Source organism: Hemiscyllium ocellatum, chromosome 46 (assembly GCF_020745735.1).
Source record: "Hemiscyllium ocellatum isolate sHemOce1 chromosome 46, sHemOce1.pat.X.cur, whole genome shotgun sequence".
NCBI lineage: Eukaryota > Metazoa > Chordata > Chondrichthyes > Orectolobiformes > Hemiscylliidae > Hemiscyllium > Hemiscyllium ocellatum.
The window spans coordinates 5,279,940-5,299,618 of NC_083446.1; the positions used below are offsets into that span (position 1 = coordinate 5,279,940).

General features: G+C 49.7%; 1 protein-coding gene across 2 annotated transcripts in view; it reads left to right on the forward strand.

Annotated features, from left to right (window-relative positions):
- The first annotated feature begins 3,091 nt into the window (after positions 1–3,091).
- The window catches only part of LOC132836325 (serine/threonine-protein kinase MRCK alpha-like), a 148,687-nt gene continuing 132,099 nt past the window's right edge, over positions 3,092–19,679 (forward strand). For both annotated transcript variants that reach the window (XM_060855755.1, XM_060855756.1), the window contains exon 1: positions 3,092–3,331. In XM_060855755.1, coding sequence (XP_060711738.1) covers positions 3,148–3,331 — 184 coding nt within the window. In that variant the 5' untranslated portion in view covers positions 3,092–3,147. The remainder of the gene's footprint in view (positions 3,332–19,679) is intronic.

Genomic DNA, 19,679 nt, shown 5'->3' on the forward strand with positions numbered 1-19,679 from the left:
AATAACTCCTTTAGCTTTTCCCCCTTCCTCTTTGAATAGATACTCCAACCCAGTTCACACCAGTTATGGGGGGAGCCGTTATGTTAAGGTGGTTACTGATGGATGTTACTCGGTTCACTGAGTGGCCAAAGATATGGCGAATGGTGCATATTGGGGAAAAACGTGCAACACCCTTGGCTGAACAGTGGGAGAATGCAGCACTCGGGGCTGCAGAGGAACCTGGGTATTCGAGGGCCTGAATCACAAAGGATTGACCTGCAACTCGATGAAGAAATGGGGTCCATGGATGGGACGCTGGCTTGTCTGACAGCCAGGGCTGTGTACACAACCCTCTAGTTTCTCATGGTCCTGGGCAAAGCTGTTGCCATGATCTATCCAGATAGAACGCTTTCTATGGTGTCGGTGAGGGTCATAATGGACATGCCGAATTTCCTGAGCCTCAGGAAGGAGAGGCAGTGTTGGGCCACTTTGACCATCACATCAACGTGGGTGGGCTAGGGCAGATGAGACCGCGTTGATTGTGGGCCCTTGGAGCTCTCTCTCTCCCTGTAATAGGGGATGGAAATAGAGTGTGAGAATATCTCGCTTGCTGTTTGTGGGATTTTTTTACTGTGTCCAGCCTTGTTAACCACTTCAGGACGGTGGAAGAGCAGGAGGAGGCCATTTGGCCTGTCGTGACTGTTCTAGCTCTCCAAATGAGCAATCCTCTGCCTCTATAGCTCAAACCCACAACCCTCACTGTTCCTGAGCTCCGCGATGGTGAAGGAGCTCAGCTGCTGAAAGAGCTGAGGCCATTTGGTGCCCGGCTTTAGCAGGCTAGCCAACAGCAACCTCTGTCCTTTTTTTTGTTTAAATTTGGGATGATCCCTTAAACCCAGTTCCCAAGCACATCCGAACATGACCCACATCCTAAACATCTCCCCACCTTTCCTCTGACCTTCAACTCCCGCTAGCAGTCAACGGGGAAACCTGTGTCCTGCTGGGACTTGGATATCCAATTGGTTTCTCTGTTTGGGTGAGCTATGGTTGGTATTGGCTAATCGTCTCCCTGTAGTGTATGCTGGCTTGCAGCAGGGGGTGCTGGTTAGCTGGTGGTTGAAAGATACGGAGTCTATCTATGAGCATTCTATCTATGAGCATTCTATCATCTCCAGCACACCAGGGTCAAGCTGCTGTTCTATGTGGAAATAGCTCAAGAGCCCAGACCTGAGGGGCAGGGGCTTTTACTGGTCAGTTGACTGACCCCATGTTATAAATTCTGTGTCCTGTGATCTTCTACTGCACAACCACCTGATGAAGGAGCAGCATTCCAAAAGCTAGCGCTTCCAAATAAACCTGTTGGACCATAACCTGGTGTTGTGTGATTTTGTAGACCCCATGGTGCTTTGTTATAAGACTGTGTGCTCTTATATTCCAATCTTCTATACTTAAGTTCTAAATCTGCTCAATGCTACCTGTGTGCCTCTGTCCAAACCCTTTGTTCTGTACATCTTTACTATGATCCACGCTTGTAAACAAAGCTTTTCACTGTACTGTGGTGCATCTAACAATTAATCAATCGCAGAACCTCTAACGTGTTGGAGCAGGCCATTCAGCCCCTCTGCAGACTCGCTATCCTACGCTATAGCCCTACATTGCCTGCATATCCCTGGACACTTTAACATGGCCCATTCACCACCTTAACCTGCGCATCTTGGGACCACACAGATGTGGGCAGAACATGCAGACGATCACCCAAGGGTCGAATCGAACCCAGGTTCACTGTGACGCAGCAGCGCTAACCACGGAGCCACTGTGCCTCCCCTTAGCCTAATGGTTCCCAGACTCTTGATCCCTGACCTCAACTCTGTGTCGTCCTGGGCATCTCTGGGCCTTGTGCCCAGGGTTTGCTGCTGGTTCAAGACTTGGCTCAGCATCTGAGAGCACGTGAATCCCTGCTGGCACTCCTCGGGCAGTACTGAGGGAGAGCTGTGCAGGGATTGGGCCAACATATCGGGAAGCCTCACGGTGAAGCTGGGGAGGAGTGTGTAGTTTAAACAGGTTGGGCCGAATGGCCTGTTTGTTTTGCGCTGTATATACTTTGGACTATTTCTCTTGGAAAGGAATGAGAAAAAGCTTTTTTTTTTGTATCCAGCATTGGTGTTGTGGGCATGAGTGTATTGTCTGTCTCTTGCCACCCTGGTGAAGGTGGTGGTGGTGGTGAGTTGCTCTCTCGAACCACCCGCCCTTTAGGATGCACAGTGATGTTGACTGAAGATTCCGGCCCAGCCACACTGAAGGAACGGCCAATATATTTCAAAGTCAGGAGGGTGAGGGGAATTTGCAGGGACTGGTGTTTCCCATCTATCTGCTGCCCCTTGTCCATTAGATTACTTACAGTGTGGAAACAGGCCCTTCGGCCCAACAAGTCCACACTGACCCCTCCCAAAGAGCAACCCACCCAGACCATTCCCCTACGGGCAATTTAGCATGGCCAATTCACCTGACCTGCACATTGTTGGACTGTGGGAGGAAACCGGAGCACCCCCACACAGGCGCTAGGAGAATGTGCAAACTCCACACAGACAGTTTCCTGAGGTGGGAATTGAACCCAGGTCCCTGGTGCTGTGAGGCAGCTGTGCTAACCACTAAAGTAGTGGGTTTAGAAAAGAGTGGTCAGTGTGTGTGTGTGTGTGTATTGGTGTGTGCACATCTTAAGGGAGAGATTTCACTATAACTATGAAAACTAAAACTGGAGAACTGCACCTTTAAGAAGGGTATGGCAACTGTTTATTTACCTGCGGCTGTGGGGTTCTGATTGGATACTGGCACTGACAGTCAGCTGTCTCAGGTGTGTGTGTGTGTGAGGGGGAGAGAGAGGAGACGGGGAGAGACAGAGTGAGGGAGGGAGGAGACAGAGTCAGGGAGTGAAAGGGGGAGGCAGAGAGTGACAGAGGAGGCAGACTGCGAAGGGGGGAGACAGAGCGAGAGAGGGAGACAGAGTGAGATGGGGAGACAAACTGAGTGAGAGAGGACGCAGACAGTGATTGGGGGGGGGGGAGATAGACAGATAGAGAGTGGGGGGGGAAGGTAGACAGAGTGAGGTTGTTTGATAGGTGTGTTAGGGGGTGGAGAGGGAGAGCTGAGCGCTGCCTAGAGCAGGGAAGCATGTCTACTGAGGAGCGCCTGCGACAGCTGGAGCAGCTGATGGTACACACAGCACCTCGCTGTGGGGAATCTGAACCCCGTCTGAGTGTGGAGACCCTCCTGGATCTGCTGCTGTGCCTTTACTATGAGTTGGTCAGCTCCCCGCTCCGAAAGGACCCGAACATTGCTGGCTTTCTGCACTGGGGTGAGTCCCTGAGTGTGAGAGTGAGTGAGAGAGAGAGAGAGAGTCTGTGTTTAACTTCTAACTCCTGTCAGGGTGGACCTGGATTGGCCTATTCCAACCAGGGCACTTCTCCCTGCACAGCACAGCACAGCACAGGGCTGAAGCCTCTCCAAAGTGCAATTTATTAGCCTGTAGTTCCAGCATGTTTATAGATTTCAATGGTTTTTCTGTAACCGTGGACAGTGAGCCTGTCAGATTCCCTCTCCCTAACCTTAGGGATCACTGGACAGTGAGCAGGAGCAGGGACCCTCACTGATTACCCCCTCTGTCTCAGCCTGGGGATCATTGGGAGAGCTTAATGGGGACAGTGCAGAGGGAGCTTTACTCGCTCTCTAACCCTGTGTTGGCCCAGGGAGGAACAGAGTAGACAGAGCTTTCCTCTGTATCTAACTCTATCCTGTCCCTGTCCTGGGTATATTTGGTGAGGTGACAGTGTAGGGGGAGCTTTACTCTGTATCTAACCCTGTGCTGCCCCTGACCTTGGGAGTGTTTGATAGGGGACAGTGTAGAGGGAGCTTTACTCTGTATCTAACCCTGTGCTGTCCCTATCCTGGGGAGTGTTTGATGGGGGACAGTGTAGAGAGAGCTTTACTTTGTATCTAGCCCTGTGCTGCCCCTGACCTTAGGAGTGTTCGATGGGGGACAGTGTAGAAGGAGCTTTCCTCTGTATCTAACTCTGTGGTCTCCCTATCCTGGGAATGTTTGATAGGGACAGTGTAGAGGGAGCTTTCCTCTGTATCTAACCCCATACCGCCCCTGTCCTGGGGAGTGTTTGGTGGGACAAGGAGGAAACTTCACTCTGTGTCTGACCCAGAGTGCAAGTATTGTCACAGAATACAATATGGGCATTAATTTAGTGCACAGAAGCTATCCCAAACACTGTAACCAGATAATACGTGTGTGGTTAGGTTTACTGAGGATAATAGGAACAGGAATAGCCTATTCAGCCCATCAAACCCATTTGTCTGCACTATCCCATGATATTACTTAGTATCTATGTCCACATTAGAGAGAAATTCTCAATAAGTGAGCCTCCATTACTGACTGGGATCAAGGGTTCCAAAAGTTTCCTACCCTTTTCCGTGTGGAATTCTCCGTCCAAAACAGCCACCTCCCTTCTCCTGAGAGTGTGCCCCTCCTGGTTCTAGCTGCTTAGTTCCTCCATACATCCACCCCGTGCAGACCTGTAAGAGTATTATATTCTTCAGTCAGATCATCTCTTCAGAACTCCAGAGAATATAGACCACGTCTTTTCAATCTCTCCTCGTAGGTCATCTCAGGAATCACCCTGGGAGTCTCCACTGCACTCCCTTTCAGCCACGCTGATGTAAGGGAACCAAAATCCCGACACAATATTCCAGTTACACATCAACAAAGGGTCCAAATAATCAGAGCCACAGAGATGTACGGCACGGAAACAGACCCTTTGGCTCAACTCATCCATGCAGACCAGATATCCCAACCTAATCGAGATCCATTTACCAGCATTTGGTCCATATCCCTCCAGACGCCTCTGTAATTGTCCCAGCCTCCACTACTTCCTCTGGCAGCTCATTCCATACACATACCACCCGCTGTGTGGAAAAAGTTGTTCCTTCGGTCCCTTTTAAATCTTTCCCCTCGCCTTAAACCTATGCCCTGTTGTTTTGGACTCCCTTAACCTGGGGAGAAAGACCTTGACCATTCACCCTATCCATGCCCCCTCATGATTTTGTAAATCTCAAAAAGGTCACCCCTCAGCCTCTGATGCTCCAGGGAAAACAGCCCCAGCCTACACAGCCTCTCCCAATAGCTCAAACCCTCCCACCCTGGCAACATCCTTTATAAATCTCTCCTGAACCATTTCACAAGGTTAACATATTTCCTATGACAGGGAGATCAGAATTGCACGCAATATTCCAATAGTGGCCTAACCATTTTTGTGGTTACAGCCACAACATCACCTCCCAATGGATGTAGGTTTGCTCATTGAGCTGAAAGGTTTATTTTCAGACGTCACCCGACGAGGTAACATCTTCAGTGAGCCTCCGGATGAAGCATTGCAGATGACTCCCGCTTTCTATTTATATATTTGGGTTTCTTTGGGTTGGTGGCAAACACATTTACTTGGACCCCATCTACCACCCCACTGAGGAAAAAGAACAGGAAAGTGTGTACGTCCTGCCCGGAGTAGCCCTTCCCTTGAACGTGGATAATTTCACATTTTTGCACATCGTATATCACCCATTGTTGTTCCCCATCCTGTGGTTGTCGGAATCCCCTTGCAGCTGCTTTGTATCCTCCTCACAACTCCCATTCCCACCCAGCTTCATGTCATCAGTAACTTCAGGAACGTTATATTTGTTCCCCATATTGCTGTAGGTTTATGAATCAAGCTTTCTGAGTATTTCAGAATGAGAGAATTATTAAAGTCCGTTGACATTTGAAATAATGGTTGTGGGATTATCTATCTCCACGGGAGAGGACAGCCAGGGCTTGGGTTAATACCCGGTCTCGGAGGGACACTTTTCTTTCGTATTTTGTGATGTGAGAAATGGTCAGTGTTTGTGGCTCATCCTAAGTGCCCTGCTCAGTTATATCAGGGAACAGCGAAGGAGCATTGCTATGCACCTGGAATCATGTGTAAGATTTATTTAGACTGAAGACTTATTCCCGAAGGGAGAATTACTGAACCAGATGGATTCTGAACAACAGTCGCTGTCTGCTGACACTAATTTCAATGAGAGTTCAATTTAAATCCCACTAACTACGCTCCAAGTTGCCAAAGCATATGGGCATCAGGAGTGCCAGTGCCTTTATGCCACTAATTCGTGTCTGTCTGTGCATGTGTCTGTGTTTCTGCACGTCTGTCTGTACGTGTGTGTCTGTCTGTCTGTCTGTACGTGTGTGTGTGTGTCTGTCTGTCTGTACGTGTGTGTGTGTGTGTGTGTGTCTGTACGTGTGTGTGTCTGTCTGTACATGTGTGCGTGTGTAAAGGGCTTTTGCCCGAAACATTGATTTTCCTGCTCCTCGGATGCTGTCTGACCTACTGTGCTTTTCCAGCACCACTCTAATCTTGACTCTAATCTCCAGCACCTGCAGTGCCCACTTCTGCCTGTGCGTGCGTGTCTGTGTTTGTGTCTGTCTGTGCATGTGTGTCTATGCGTGTGTGTCTGTGTTTTTGTGTGTCTGTGCATTTGTCTGTGTTTATGACTGTCTGTCTATATGTGTGTGTCTGTGTTTATGACTGTCTGTGCATGTGTGTGTCTACCTGTGCGTGTGTCTACCTGTGCGTGTGTGTCTACATTTGTGTGTCTGCCTGTGTGTGTGTCTGCCTGTGCGTGTGTGTCTGTGTTTATGACTGTCTGTGCATGTGTGTCCATCTGTGCGTGTCTGTCTGTGCATGTTTGTGTGTCTGTGCGTGTGTCTATCCGTGCGTGTGTGTCTGCGTTTGTGTCTGTCTGTGTGTGTGTGTCTGTCTGTCTGTCTATGCGTGTTTCTGTGTGTCTGCCTATGTGTGTGTCTGCCTGTGCGTGTGTGTCTGCGTTTCTGTGTCTGCCTGTGCGTGTGTCTGCGTTTCTGTGTCTGCCTCTGCGTGTGTGTTGACCCAGACACGTTCAGTCAGAGTGTAGCTCCAAAGCACTCACTATTGGTAATTCAGTAGGTCATAAGCTGTAGGAGCAGAAATGGCCATTTGGCCCATTGAGTCTGCTAAACCTTTCAATGAGATGATGGCTGATTCGATCATCTTCAACTCTACTTTCCCTCCTTTTCTCAACCTTACTGATTAAAAATCTACTTCAGTTTTTTTTTTAAATATACTCCATGATCCAGTTCTCTAAGGTAAAGCATTGCACGGCTTCCCTACCATCTGACAGAAGAAGCTTCCCCCTCAGGTGGGTGACTCCTTGCTTTGAGATGATGCCATCTGGGCCTGGACTCTCCCACACGGGGAAGCATCACTTCCTACAAGCCCCTGAAAATCGTCTGTGTTTCAGTAAGGTTACCTCCCGTTCTAAACCCCAACCTCTCCTCATCAGAGAATCCTTCCATACCCTGCATCAACTTCCCAAGCCACCTCAGGACTGCCCTCAATGCAAGTGTACCATTCCTCAGACTAAAACTCCCCATGGTATTCGAGGTTGTAGTCTGATGGGTGCCTGGTGCAACTTTATCAAAGCCCACAAATGTTGATTTGAAAGGCCGAACACTGCAAGATATAGACTTTGTAATGATCGCAGAGCGATTATGTAACAATTACTGCTCCCGGCACAGAAACCAGGCATTCTGCCCATCTGTTCCATGCTGGTGCACGCTGGACTCTCACACCCTTTTCATCTCACCCAACAACATCTCCTTTCTCTCTCGTTAATCCCAGCTTTTCCTCTCTTTAACGACTCCAATACGGTTCACTTTGATCTCTCCCTGTGCTAGCAAGTCCCATGTTCTCCCCACTCTGAATTCATGAACTGATTTATGATTGGCTAGCTCTTGCTTCTAGCCCCTCGCACAAATGGAAATATTCTCTCCAAAGCCCCCCCCCCCCCATCAAACATGGTGGCTCAGTGGTTAGCACTGCTGCCTCACAGCATCAGGGTCCCAGGTTCAATTCCACCCTCGGGCAACCGTCTGTGTGGAGTTTGCACATTCTCCCTGTGTCTGCGTGAGTTTCCTCCCACAGTCCAAAGATGTGCAGGTTAGGGTGGATTGGCCATGCTGACTTGTCCCATAGTGCCCAGGGATGTGCAGGTTAGGGTGGATTGGCCATGCTGACTTGTCCCATAGTGCCCAGGGATGTGCAGGTTAGGGTGGATTGGCCATGCTAAATTGTCCCATAGTGCCCAGGGATGTGCAGGTTAGGGTGGATTGGCCATGCTAAATTGTCCCATAGTGCCCAGGGATGTGCAGGTTAGGGTGGATTAGCTGTGCTAAATTGTCCCATAGTGCCCAGGGATGTGTAGATTAGGTAGGTTGGGCATGGGAAGTGCAGGGATTTGGGTGGGATGCTCTTTGGAGGGTCGGTGTGGACTTGATGGCCGAATGGCCTCTTTCCACACTGTGGGGATTCTATGATTCTAACCCCTTCGTAATCTTGAACACTTCTAACAAGTCACTCCCGAGAGAAAATAGTTCCAGCCTCTGCCGTCATTCTAGACGGGTCTGTTGCTGTTTTAATGGGAGACGATGGCCTAATGGTATTATCGCTCGACTATTAATCTAGTGACCCAGACAACAGTCTGGGGACCCAGGTTCGAGTCCTGCTGTGGTAGATGGAATTTGAATTCGGTACAAATCTGGAATTAAGAATCTAATGATGGCAGTGCCAACTGCTGGGAAAACCCGTCTGGGTCACTAATGTCCTTCAGGGAAGGAAACTGCCATTCTTACCTGGTCCGGGTCTACGTGTGACCCCAGACCCACAGCAATGGGGTTGACTCTTAACTGCCCCCCTGTGGGCAATTAGGGATGAGTAATAAATGTTGGCCTAGCCAGCATCACCCTTATCCCATGAGTAAGTTTAAAATTCTGGAGTGCCTCTTAAACATGCAGAACAGAACTGTTCATAGTAACTTCAAGGCTGAGTAAGCCAACTAGTGTTTGAGAGGACATCTTATGACTTCCAATATCTCTAATGATAAAGTTAGCATTAAGGCACTTTACCTGAATGCTCGTAGTATTCATAACAAAGCAGATGAACTAATGGCACAGATCATCGTGAATGATTATGATGTGGTAGGCATCACAGAGACGTGGTTACAGGGGGGTCAGGACTGGCAGTTAAACCTCCAAAGATTTTCAACTTATCGAAAAGACAGGGAGGTGGGCAGAGGAGGTGGGGTGGCCTTGTTAGTTAAGAACAAAATTAAATCTATGACACTGAATGACATAGTGTCGGATGATGAGGAGTCTGTGTGGGTGGAATTGAGGAACCACAAAGGCAAAAAAAACCATAATGGGAGTTATGTACAGACCTCCTAACAGTGGTCAGGACCAGGGGCGCAACATGTACCGGGAAATAGAGAAGGCATGTCAGAAAGGCAAGGTCACGGTGATCATGGGGGACTTCGATATGCAGGTGGACTGGGTAAATAATGTTGCTAGTGGATCCAACGAAAGGGAATTCATGGAATGCTTACAGGATGGCTTTTTGGATCAGCTTGTCATGGAGCCCACAAGGGAGCAGGCTATTCTGGACCTAGTGCTTTGCAATGAACCAGACTTTATAAAAGATCTTAAAGTAAGGGAACCCTTAGGAAGCAGCGATCATAATATGGTGGAGTTCAGTCTGCAGTTTGGAAGAGAGAAGGCAAAATCGGATGTAATGGTGTTACAGTTAAATGAAGGTAATTACGAGGGCATGAGAGAGGAACTGACGAAAATAGACTGGAAGCAGAGCCTAGCAGGGAAGACAGTAGAGCAAAAATGGCAGGAGTTTGTGGGTATAATTGAGGACACTGTACAGAGTTTCATCCCCAAGAAAAGAAAGATTATCCGGGGAGGGATTAGACAGCCATGGCTGACAAAGGAAGTCAGGAAATGTATTAAAGAAAAAGAGAGATCCTATAAAGTGGCCAAGAGCAGTGGGAAATCAGAAGATTGGGAAGGCTACAAAAACAAACAGAGGATAACAAAGAGAGAAATAAGGAAGGAGAGGATCGAATATGAAGGTAGGTGAGCCAGTAATATTAGAAATGATAGTAAAAGTTTCTTTCAATACATAAGAAACAAACAACAGGCAAAAGTAGACATTGGGCCACTTCAAACTGATGCTGGAAGCCTAGTGATGGGAGATAAGGAAATAGCAGGAGAACTTAACAAGTACTTTGTGTCAGTCTTCACAGTGGAAGACATGAGTAATATCCCAACAATTAAAGGGAGTTGGGGGCTGAGTTGTGTATGGTTGCCATTACAAAAGAGAAAGTGCTAGAAAAGCTAAAAGGTCTTAAAATTGGTAAATCTCCTGGTCCCGATGGGATACACCCTAGAGTTCTGAGAGGGGTGGCTGAGGAAATAGCGGAGGCATTGGTTGAGATCTTTCAAAAGTCACTGGAGTCAGGGAAAGTCCTGGATGATTGGAAGATTGCTGTTGTAACCCCCTTGTTCAAGAAAGGATCAAGACAAAAGATGGAAAATTATAGGCCAATTAGCCTAACCTCAGTTGTTGGTAAAATTCTAGAATCCATCATTAAGGATGAGGTTTCTAAATTCTTGGAAGAGCAGAGTCTGATTAAAACAAGTCAACATGGATTTAGTAAGGGGAGGTCATGCCTGACAAACCTGTTGGAATTCTTTGAAGAGGTGACAAGTAGGTTAGACCAGGGAAACCCAGTGGATGTGGTCTATCTAGACTTCAAAAAGGCCTTTGATAAGGGAGGCTGCTGAGCAAGGTGAGGGTCCATGGTGTTCGAAGTGAGCTACTGGGATGGATTGAGGATTGGCTGTCTGACAGAAAGCAGAGAGTTGGGATAAAAAGTTCTTTTTCGGAATGGCAGCCGGTGACGAGCAGTGTCCCACAGGGTTCGGTGTTGGGGCCACAGCTATTCGCATAATATATTAATGATCTGGATGAAGGGACTGGGGGCATTCTAGCGAAGTTTGCCGATGATACGAAGTTAGGTGGACAGGCAGGTAGTACTGAGGAAGTGGGAAGGCTACAGAAGGATCTAGACAGTTTGGGAGAGTGGTCCAGGAAATGGCTGATGGAATTCAACGTGAGCAAGTGCGAGGTCTTGCACTTTGGCAAAAAGAATAAAAGCAGAGACTACTTTCTAAACGGTGAGAAAATTAGTAAAGCCAAAGTACAAAGGGATCTGGGAGTGCTAGTCGAGGATTCTCTAAAGGTAAACATGCAGGTTGAGTCCATGATTAAGAAAGCGAATGCAATGTTGTCATTTATCTCAAGAGGGTTGGAATATAAAAGCAGAGATGTGCTACTGAGACTTTATAAAGCTCTGGTTAGGCCCCATTTGGAGTACTGTATTCAGTTTTGGTCCCCACACCTCAGGAAGGACATACTGGCACTGGAACATGTCCAGCGGAGGTTCACACGGATGATCCCTGGTTGGTCTAACATACGAGGAACATCTGAGGATCCTGGGATTGTATTCATTGGAGTTTAGAAGGTTAAGGGGAGATCTAATAGAGACGTACAAGATAATACATGGCTTGGAAAAGGGTGAATGCTAGGAAATTGTTTCCGTTAGGCGAGGAGACTAGGACCCGTGGACACAGCCTTAGAATTAGAGGGGGTCAATTCAGAACAGAAATGCGGAGACATTTCTTCAGCCAGAGGGTGGTGGGCCTGTGGAATTCATTGCCGCAGAGTGCAGTGGAGGCCGGGACGCTAAATGTCTTCAAGGCAGAGGTTGATAGATTCTTGATGTCACGAGGAATTAAGGGCTACGGGGAGAACGCTGGTAAGTGGGGTTGAAATGCCCATCAGCCATGATTGAATGGCGTAGTGGACTCGATGGGCCGAATGGCCTTACTTCCACTCCTATGTCTTATGGTCTTATAAAGCTGCCCCGCGTTTCAGTTATACCCCTCTGGAAAGGAACTACAGAGAGTTCTGCCTGCTTTTGTTTTGTGATAGTCTGAGCAGCCTGTATTGTTCCTTGTTGGGGTTAGTTTCTCTAAAAAAAGGGAAGGCTGTGGTGGAGGTAGAATCCTGACAGTGTGGGAGTAGGCCCTTGAGTCCACACCGACATTCTGAAGAGCATCCCACCCAGATCCACTTCCCCAGTAACCCTGCACTTGCCATGGCTAATCCAGCTGGCCTTCACAAACAGTGGACACTATGAGGCAATTCAGCCAATCCGATCTAACCTGCTCATAGAGTCGTAGGTACATACAGCACAGGAAAAAAAACCCTTTAGTCCAATCCGTACAGGCCAAGCATAATCCCAAACTAAACTAGACCCACCTGCCTGCTCCTTCCCCATCTCCCTCCAAATCCTTTCCTATCCATGTCCTTATCCAAATGTCTTTTCAGTGTGGAAGTGGTGGATTGTGGGGACAGTTACAATGTTTAAAAGACATTTGGATAAGGACATGAATGGGAAAGGGTTTCGAGGGAGATGGGCCAGGAGCAGGCAGGTGGGTCTAGTTTAGTTTGGGATCAGGGTTAACATGGACTGGTTGGGCCGAAGGGTCTGTTTCCGTGCTCAAGTGAGACTTCCAAATGGGAGATGGAGAGGGAGCTGAAAATGTGTTGCTGGAAAAGCGCAGCAGGTCAGGTAGCATCAAAGGAACAGGAGAATCTATGTTTCGGGCATAAGCCCTTCATCAGGAATGGATGAAGATGGAGAGCGAGGACAGCTGGAACCGGAGGAGGAAAAGGAATGTCTGTGTGGATTTGTGCGATCTCCGAGGAAAAGGCAGATTAGGCACAGTTACAGAGAGAAGGCAGCACGGGCGAGAGGGGGTGGGTGGGGAAGGGGGTTACTCATTTGGAGAGTTGGTGCAGACAGGTGGCCTCCCATACTGTCACAGTCCTGGAGCAGATGGACCGATCAGCCTCCATTTTGGCAATCGGTACTGAGTGGGTGGGGGAAGCACATCGCGTTATCAGGGTTAAGGAAAAGGGTTGCTTCACAGCCAGTTTCAACAAGCTTTAACCTCTCGACAATTCTATATCGGCTTCAATTTTTTTTTCTTGTGTACAGGTGTGAGACACAGTGAGAGACATAAAGTGCACAAATCTTTATTTTTTTTTATTCCCCTGGTTATATTTTTTTTTAATTAACCCCCACACTACCGCCTAACTGCGGTAGTGCTTATTTTTTTCCCAGCACCCATGGTGTGTGTGTGTGTGTGCAGCTGTGAGACACAGTGAGAGACATAAAGTGCACAAATCTTTATTTAATTTGTATCGGCTTCAATTGGACATGACAGCTGAAACCGATTGGCTGGTCAGAGAGGGCTGTGGTTTAACAGGTTAGATATGGAGAATTTAACGTAAACCCCACAGTGACATAACTAGTCAGTCCATTCTTCATTAGATGGGACTGAAGTGCAGCAGTTTTACCATTTCACTGTATAACACTGGGGTACAGTACTGGTGGGGACAGGCCTGTCCCTGTATAACGCTGTGGTACAGTACTGGTGGGGTCAGGTCTGTCACTGTATAACACTGGGGTACAGTACTGGTGGGGACAGGTCTGTCCCTGTATAACACTGGGGTACAGTACTGGGGGGGACAGGTCTGTCCCTGTATAACACTGGGGTACAGTACTGGGGGGGACAGGTCTGTCCCTGTATAACACTGGGGTACAGTACTGGGGGGGACAGGTCTGTCCCTGTATAACACTGGGGTACAGTACTGGTGGGGACAGGTCTGTCACTGTATAACACTGGGGTACAGTACTGGTGGGGACAGGTCTGTCCCTGTATAACACTGGGGTACAGTACTGGTGGGGACAGGTCTGTCCCTGTATAACACTGGGGGACAGTACTGGTGGGGACAGGTCTGTCCCTGTATAACACTGGGGTACAGTACTGGTGGGGACAGGTCTGTCACTGTATAACACTGGGGTACAGTACTGGTGGGGACAGGTCTGTCCCTGTATAACACTGGGGTACAGTACTGGTGGGGACGGGCCTGTCCCTGTATAACACTCGGGTACAGTACTGGTGGGGACAGGTCTGTCACTGTATAACACTGGGGTACAGTACTGGTGGGGACAGGTCTATCACTCTATAACACTGGGGTACAGTACTGGTGGGGACGGGCCTGTCCCTGTATAACACTGGGGTACAGTACTGGTGGGGACAGGTCTGTCCCTGTATAACATTGGGGTACAGTACCGGTGGGGACAGGTCTGTACCTGTATAACACTGTGGTACAGTACTGGTGGGGACAGGTCTGTCACTGTATAACACTGTGGTACCGTACCGATGGGGACAGGTCTGTCCCTGTATAACACTGGGGTACAGTACTGGTGGGGACAGGCCTGTCCCTGTATAACACTGGGGTACAGTACTGGTGGGGACAGGTCTGTCCCTGTACAACACTGGTGTACAGTACTGGTGGGGACAGGTCTGTCACTGTATAACACTGGGGTACAGTACCGGTGTGGACAGGTCTGTCACTGTATAACACTGTGGTACCGTACCGATGGGGACAGGTCTGTCCCTGTATAACACTGGGGTACAGTAATGGTCGGGACAGGTTTGTCCCTATATAGCACTGGGGTACAATACTGGTGGGGAGAGGCCAGTCCCTGTATAACACTGAGGTACAGTCCTGGGGGGACAGGTCTGTCCCTGTATAACACTGGGGTACAATACTGGTGGGGACAGGCCTGTCCCTGTATAACACTGGAGTACAGTACTGATGGGGACAGGTCTGTCTCTGTATAACACTGAGGTACAGTCCTGGGGGGACAGGTCTGTCCCTGTATAACACTGGGGTACAGTACTGGTGGGGACAAGTCTGTCCGTGTATAACACTGGGGTACAGTCCTGGTGAGGACTGGTCTGTCACTGTATAACACTGTGGTACAGTACCGATGGGGACAGGTCTGTCCCTGAATAACACTGTGGTACAGTACCGGTGGGGACAAGTCTGTCCCTGTATAACACTGGTGTAAAGTACTGGTGGGGACAGGCCTGTCACTCTATAACACTGAGATACAGTACTGTTGGGGACAGGCCTGTCCCTGTATAACACTGAGGTACGGTCCTGGGGGAACAGGTCTGTCACTGTATAACACTGGGGTACAGTACTGGTGGGGACAGGTCTGTCACTGTATAACACTGGACGATAGTACTGGTGGGGACAGGTCTGTCCGTGTATAACACTGGGTACAGTCCTGGTGGGGACAGGTCTGTCCCTCTGTAACACTGGGGTACAGTACTGGTGGGGACACGTCTGTCCCTGTATAACACTGAGGGACAGTACTGGTGGGGACAGGCCTGTCCCTGTATAACACTGGGGTACAGTACTGGTGGGGACAGGTCTGTCCGTGTATAACACTGGGTACAGTACTGGTGGGGACAGGTCTGTCCCTCTGTAACACTGAGGGACAGTACTGGTGGGGACAGGCCTGTCCCTGTATAACACTGGGGTACAGTATTGGTGGGGACAGTTCTGTCGCTGTACAACACTGGAGTACAGTACTGGTGGGGACAGGTCTGTCACTTTATAAAACTGGGGTACAGTACTGGTGGGGACAGGTCTGTCACTGCACAACACTGGGGTACAGTACTGGTGGGGACAGGTCTGTCACTGTATAACATTGGGGTACAGTACTGGTGGGGACAGGTCTGTCCCTGTATAACACTGTGGTACCGTACCGATGGGGACAGGTCTGTCCCTGTATAACACTGGGGTACAGTAATGGTCGGGACAGGTTTGTCCCTATATAGCACTGGGGTACAATACTGGTGGGGAGAGGCCAGTCCCTGTATAACACTGAGGTACAGTCCTGGGGGGACAGGTCTGTCCCTGTATAACACTGGGGTACAATACTGGTGGGGACAGGCCTGTCCCTGTATAACACTGGAGTACAGTACTGATGGGGACAGGTCTGTCTCTGTATAACACTGAGGTACAGTCCTGGGGGGACAGGTCTGTCCCTGTATAACACTGGGGTACAGTACTGGTGGGGACAAGTCTGTCCGTGTATAACACTGGGGTACAGTCCTGGTGAGGACTGGTCTGTCACTGTATAACACTGTGGTACAGTACCGATGGGGACAGGTCTGTCCCTGAATAACACTGTGGTACAGTACCGGTGGGGACAAGTCTGTCCCTGTATAACACTGGTGTAAAGTACTGGTGGGGACAGGCCTGTCACTCTATAACACTGAGATACAGTACTGTTGGGGACAGGCCTGTCCCTGTATAACACTGAGGTACGGTCCTGGGGGAACAGGTCTGTCACTGTATAACACTGGGGTACAGTACTGGTGGGGACAGGTCTGTCACTGTATAACACTGGACGATAGTACTGGTGGGGACAGGTCTGTCCGTGTATAACACTGGGTACAGTCCTGGTGGGGACAGGTCTGTCCCTCTGTAACACTGGGGTACAGTACTGGTGGGGACACGTCTGTCCCTGTATAACACTGAGGGACAGTACTGGTGGGGACAGGCCTGTCCCTGTATAACACTGGGGTACAGTACTGGTGGGGACAGGTCTGTCCGTGTATAACACTGGGTACAGTACTGGTGGGGACAGGTCTGTCCCTCTGTAACACTGAGGGACAGTACTGGTGGGGACAGGCCTGTCCCTGTATAACACTGGGGTACAGTATTGGTGGGGACAGTTCTGTCGCTGTACAACACTGGAGTACAGTACTGGTGGGGACAGGTCTGTCACTTTATAAAACTGGGGTACAGTACTGGTGGGGACAGGTCTGTCACTGCACAACACTGGGGTACAGTACTGGTGGGGACAGGTCTGTCACTGTATAACATTGGGGTACAGTACTGGTGGGGACAGGTCTGTCCCTGTATAACACTGTGGTACCGTACCGATGGGGACAGGTCTGTCCCTGTATAACACTGGGGTACAGTAATGGTCGGGACAGGTTTGTCCCTATATAGCACTGGGGTACAATACTGGTGGGGAGAGGCCAGTCCCTGTATAACACTGAGGTACAGTCCTGGGGGGACAGGTCTGTCCCTGTATAACACTGGGGTACAATACTGGTGGGGACAGGCCTGTCCCTGTATAACACTGGAGTACAGTACTGATGGGGACAGGTCTGTCTCTGTATAACACTGAGGTACAGTCCTGGGGGGACAGGTCTGTCCCTGTATAACACTGGGGTACAGTACTGGTGGGGACAAGTCTGTCCGTGTATAACACTGGGGTACAGTCCTGGTGAGGACTGGTCTGTCACTGTATAACACTGTGGTACAGTACCGATGGGGACAGGTCTGTCCCTGAATAACACTGTGGTACAGTACCGGTGGGGACAAGTCTGTCCCTGTATAACACTGGTGTAAAGTACTGGTGGGGACAGGCCTGTCACTCTATAACACTGAGATACAGTACTGTTGGGGACAGGCCTGTCCCTGTATAACACTGAGGTACGGTCCTGGGGGAACAGGTCTGTCACTGTATAACACTGGGGTACAGTACTGGTGGGGACAGGTCTGTCACTGTATAACACTGGACGATAGTACTGGTGGGGACAGGTCTGTCCGTGTATAACACTGGGTACAGTCCTGGTGGGGACAGGTCTGTCCCTCTGTAACACTGGGGTACAGTACTGGTGGGGACACGTCTGTCCCTGTATAACACTGAGGGACAGTACTGGTGGGGACAGGCCTGTCCCTGTATAACACTGGGGTACAGTACTGGTGGGGACAGGTCTGTCCGTGTATAACACTGGGTACAGTACTGGTGGGGACAGGTCTGTCCCTCTGTAACACTGAGGGACAGTACTGGTGGGGACAGGCCTGTCCCTGTATAACACTGGGGTACAGTATTGGTGGGGACAGTTCTGTCGCTGTACAACACTGGAGTACAGTACTGGTGGGGACAGGTCTGTCACTTTATAAAACTGGGGTACAGTACTGGTGGGGACAGGTCTGTCACTGCACAACACTGGGGTACAGTACTGGTGGGGACAGGTCTGTCACTGTATAACATTGGGGTACAGTACTGGTGGGGACAGGTCTGTCCCTGTATAACACTGGGACTAGATGCGAGGTAGGAACTGAGGGAGCAGCCACTGTACCGAGGGCCAGGTTTGTGCCTGGGAACAGGACAGGACTCAGTGAATGAAAGAATGTTGTCTTTCAGGTTTATGAGACAGGTTTGGGCTCTGCCTCAGCCTGATTTGTCTGTACTTTATGGATTGTACCTTGATATATCTCCAAGCTCAGAAACTCCTTCATCATTCTGGTGAGATTGTTTGACAGGTGGAACCACTGCGTCAACGAAGAGGCAGGGTTCTGCGGACTGTCACCACCAGCCTGTAATATGACTTCACTGATCCTGAAACTTACTCATACAGGCATTCTGACAGTTTCACAATGTCATGATTCAAACCACTTTGCAGGTAACGTTCTACACAAACAGTCAGGTGCCCCGGACGATCGTCAAATACTCAAATCAGTTGGCGGGAGTTGAAGGAAGTCAGCTTTACTCTGTATCTAACCCCGTGCTGTCCCTGCCCTGGGAGGGTCTGATGGGGGACAGTGTAGAGGGAGCTTTACTCTGTATCTAACCCCGTGCTGTCCCTGTCCTGGGAGGGTCTGATGGGGGAACAGTATAGAGGCAGCTTTACCCTGTATCTAACCCCGTGCTGTCCCTGTCCTGGGGAGTGTTTGATGGGGGGACAGTGTAGAGGGAGCTTTACTCTGTATCTAACCCCGTGCTGTCCCTGTCCTGGGGAGGGTTTGATGGGGGAACAGTGTAGAGGGAGCTTTACTCTGTATCTAACCCCGTGCTGTCCCTGTCCTGGGGAGGGTTTGATGGGGGGACAGTGTAGAGGGAGCTGTACTCTGTATCTAACCCCGTGCTGTCCCTGTCCTGGGGAGTGTTTGATGGGGGACAGTGTAGAGGGAGCTTGACTCTGTATCTAACCCCGTGCTGTCCCTGTCCTGGGGAGTGTTTGATGGGGGACAGTGTAGAGGAAGCTTTACCCTGTATCTAACCCCATGCAGCCCCTGTGCTGAGGAGTGTTTGATGGGGGGACAGTGTAGGGGGAGCTTTACTCTGTATCTAACCCTATGCTGCTCCTGTCCTGGGGAGTGTTTGATGGTGGGACAGTGTAAAGGGAGCTTGACTCTGTATCTAACCCCGTGCTGTCCCTGTCCTGGGGAGTGTTTGATGGGGGACAGTGTAGAGGGAGCTTTACTCTGTATCTAACCCCGTGCTGTCCCTGTCCTGGGAGTGTTTGATGGGGAGACAGTGTAGAGGAAGCTTTACTCTGAATCTAACCCCGTGCTGTCCCTGTCCTGGGAGTGTTTGATGGGAGATAGTGTAGAGGGAGCTTTACTCTGTATCTATCCTGAGGTGTGTATGCCCTGGAAGTGTTTGATTTCCCTTATCCCTTAACCACAGTGTCTTGTCTCGTTGAGGGAGCCTCCTCCTTTCCCCATCATTCCTGCAGGGTTGGTGGGCTCAGTTTGCATCCGTGCCCAGCACAGAGTGGCACTCACAGCCCAGCGATGCCTCTCCTGCCACTGGGCTATCCTATTCTGACCTTTCCGCCCGGAGGATGGCGACTGTGGGGTGGGGAGGGAATCGGACACTGCTGCACGAGAGAGTGGGGAGAGAGAGAGAGAGAGCTGCCGTGGTGAGGGGGGGTTACAAACAGACCAGGCGCCATGTTTGTGAGATTGCGCCTGGGTTTGGTTTATTTTGTC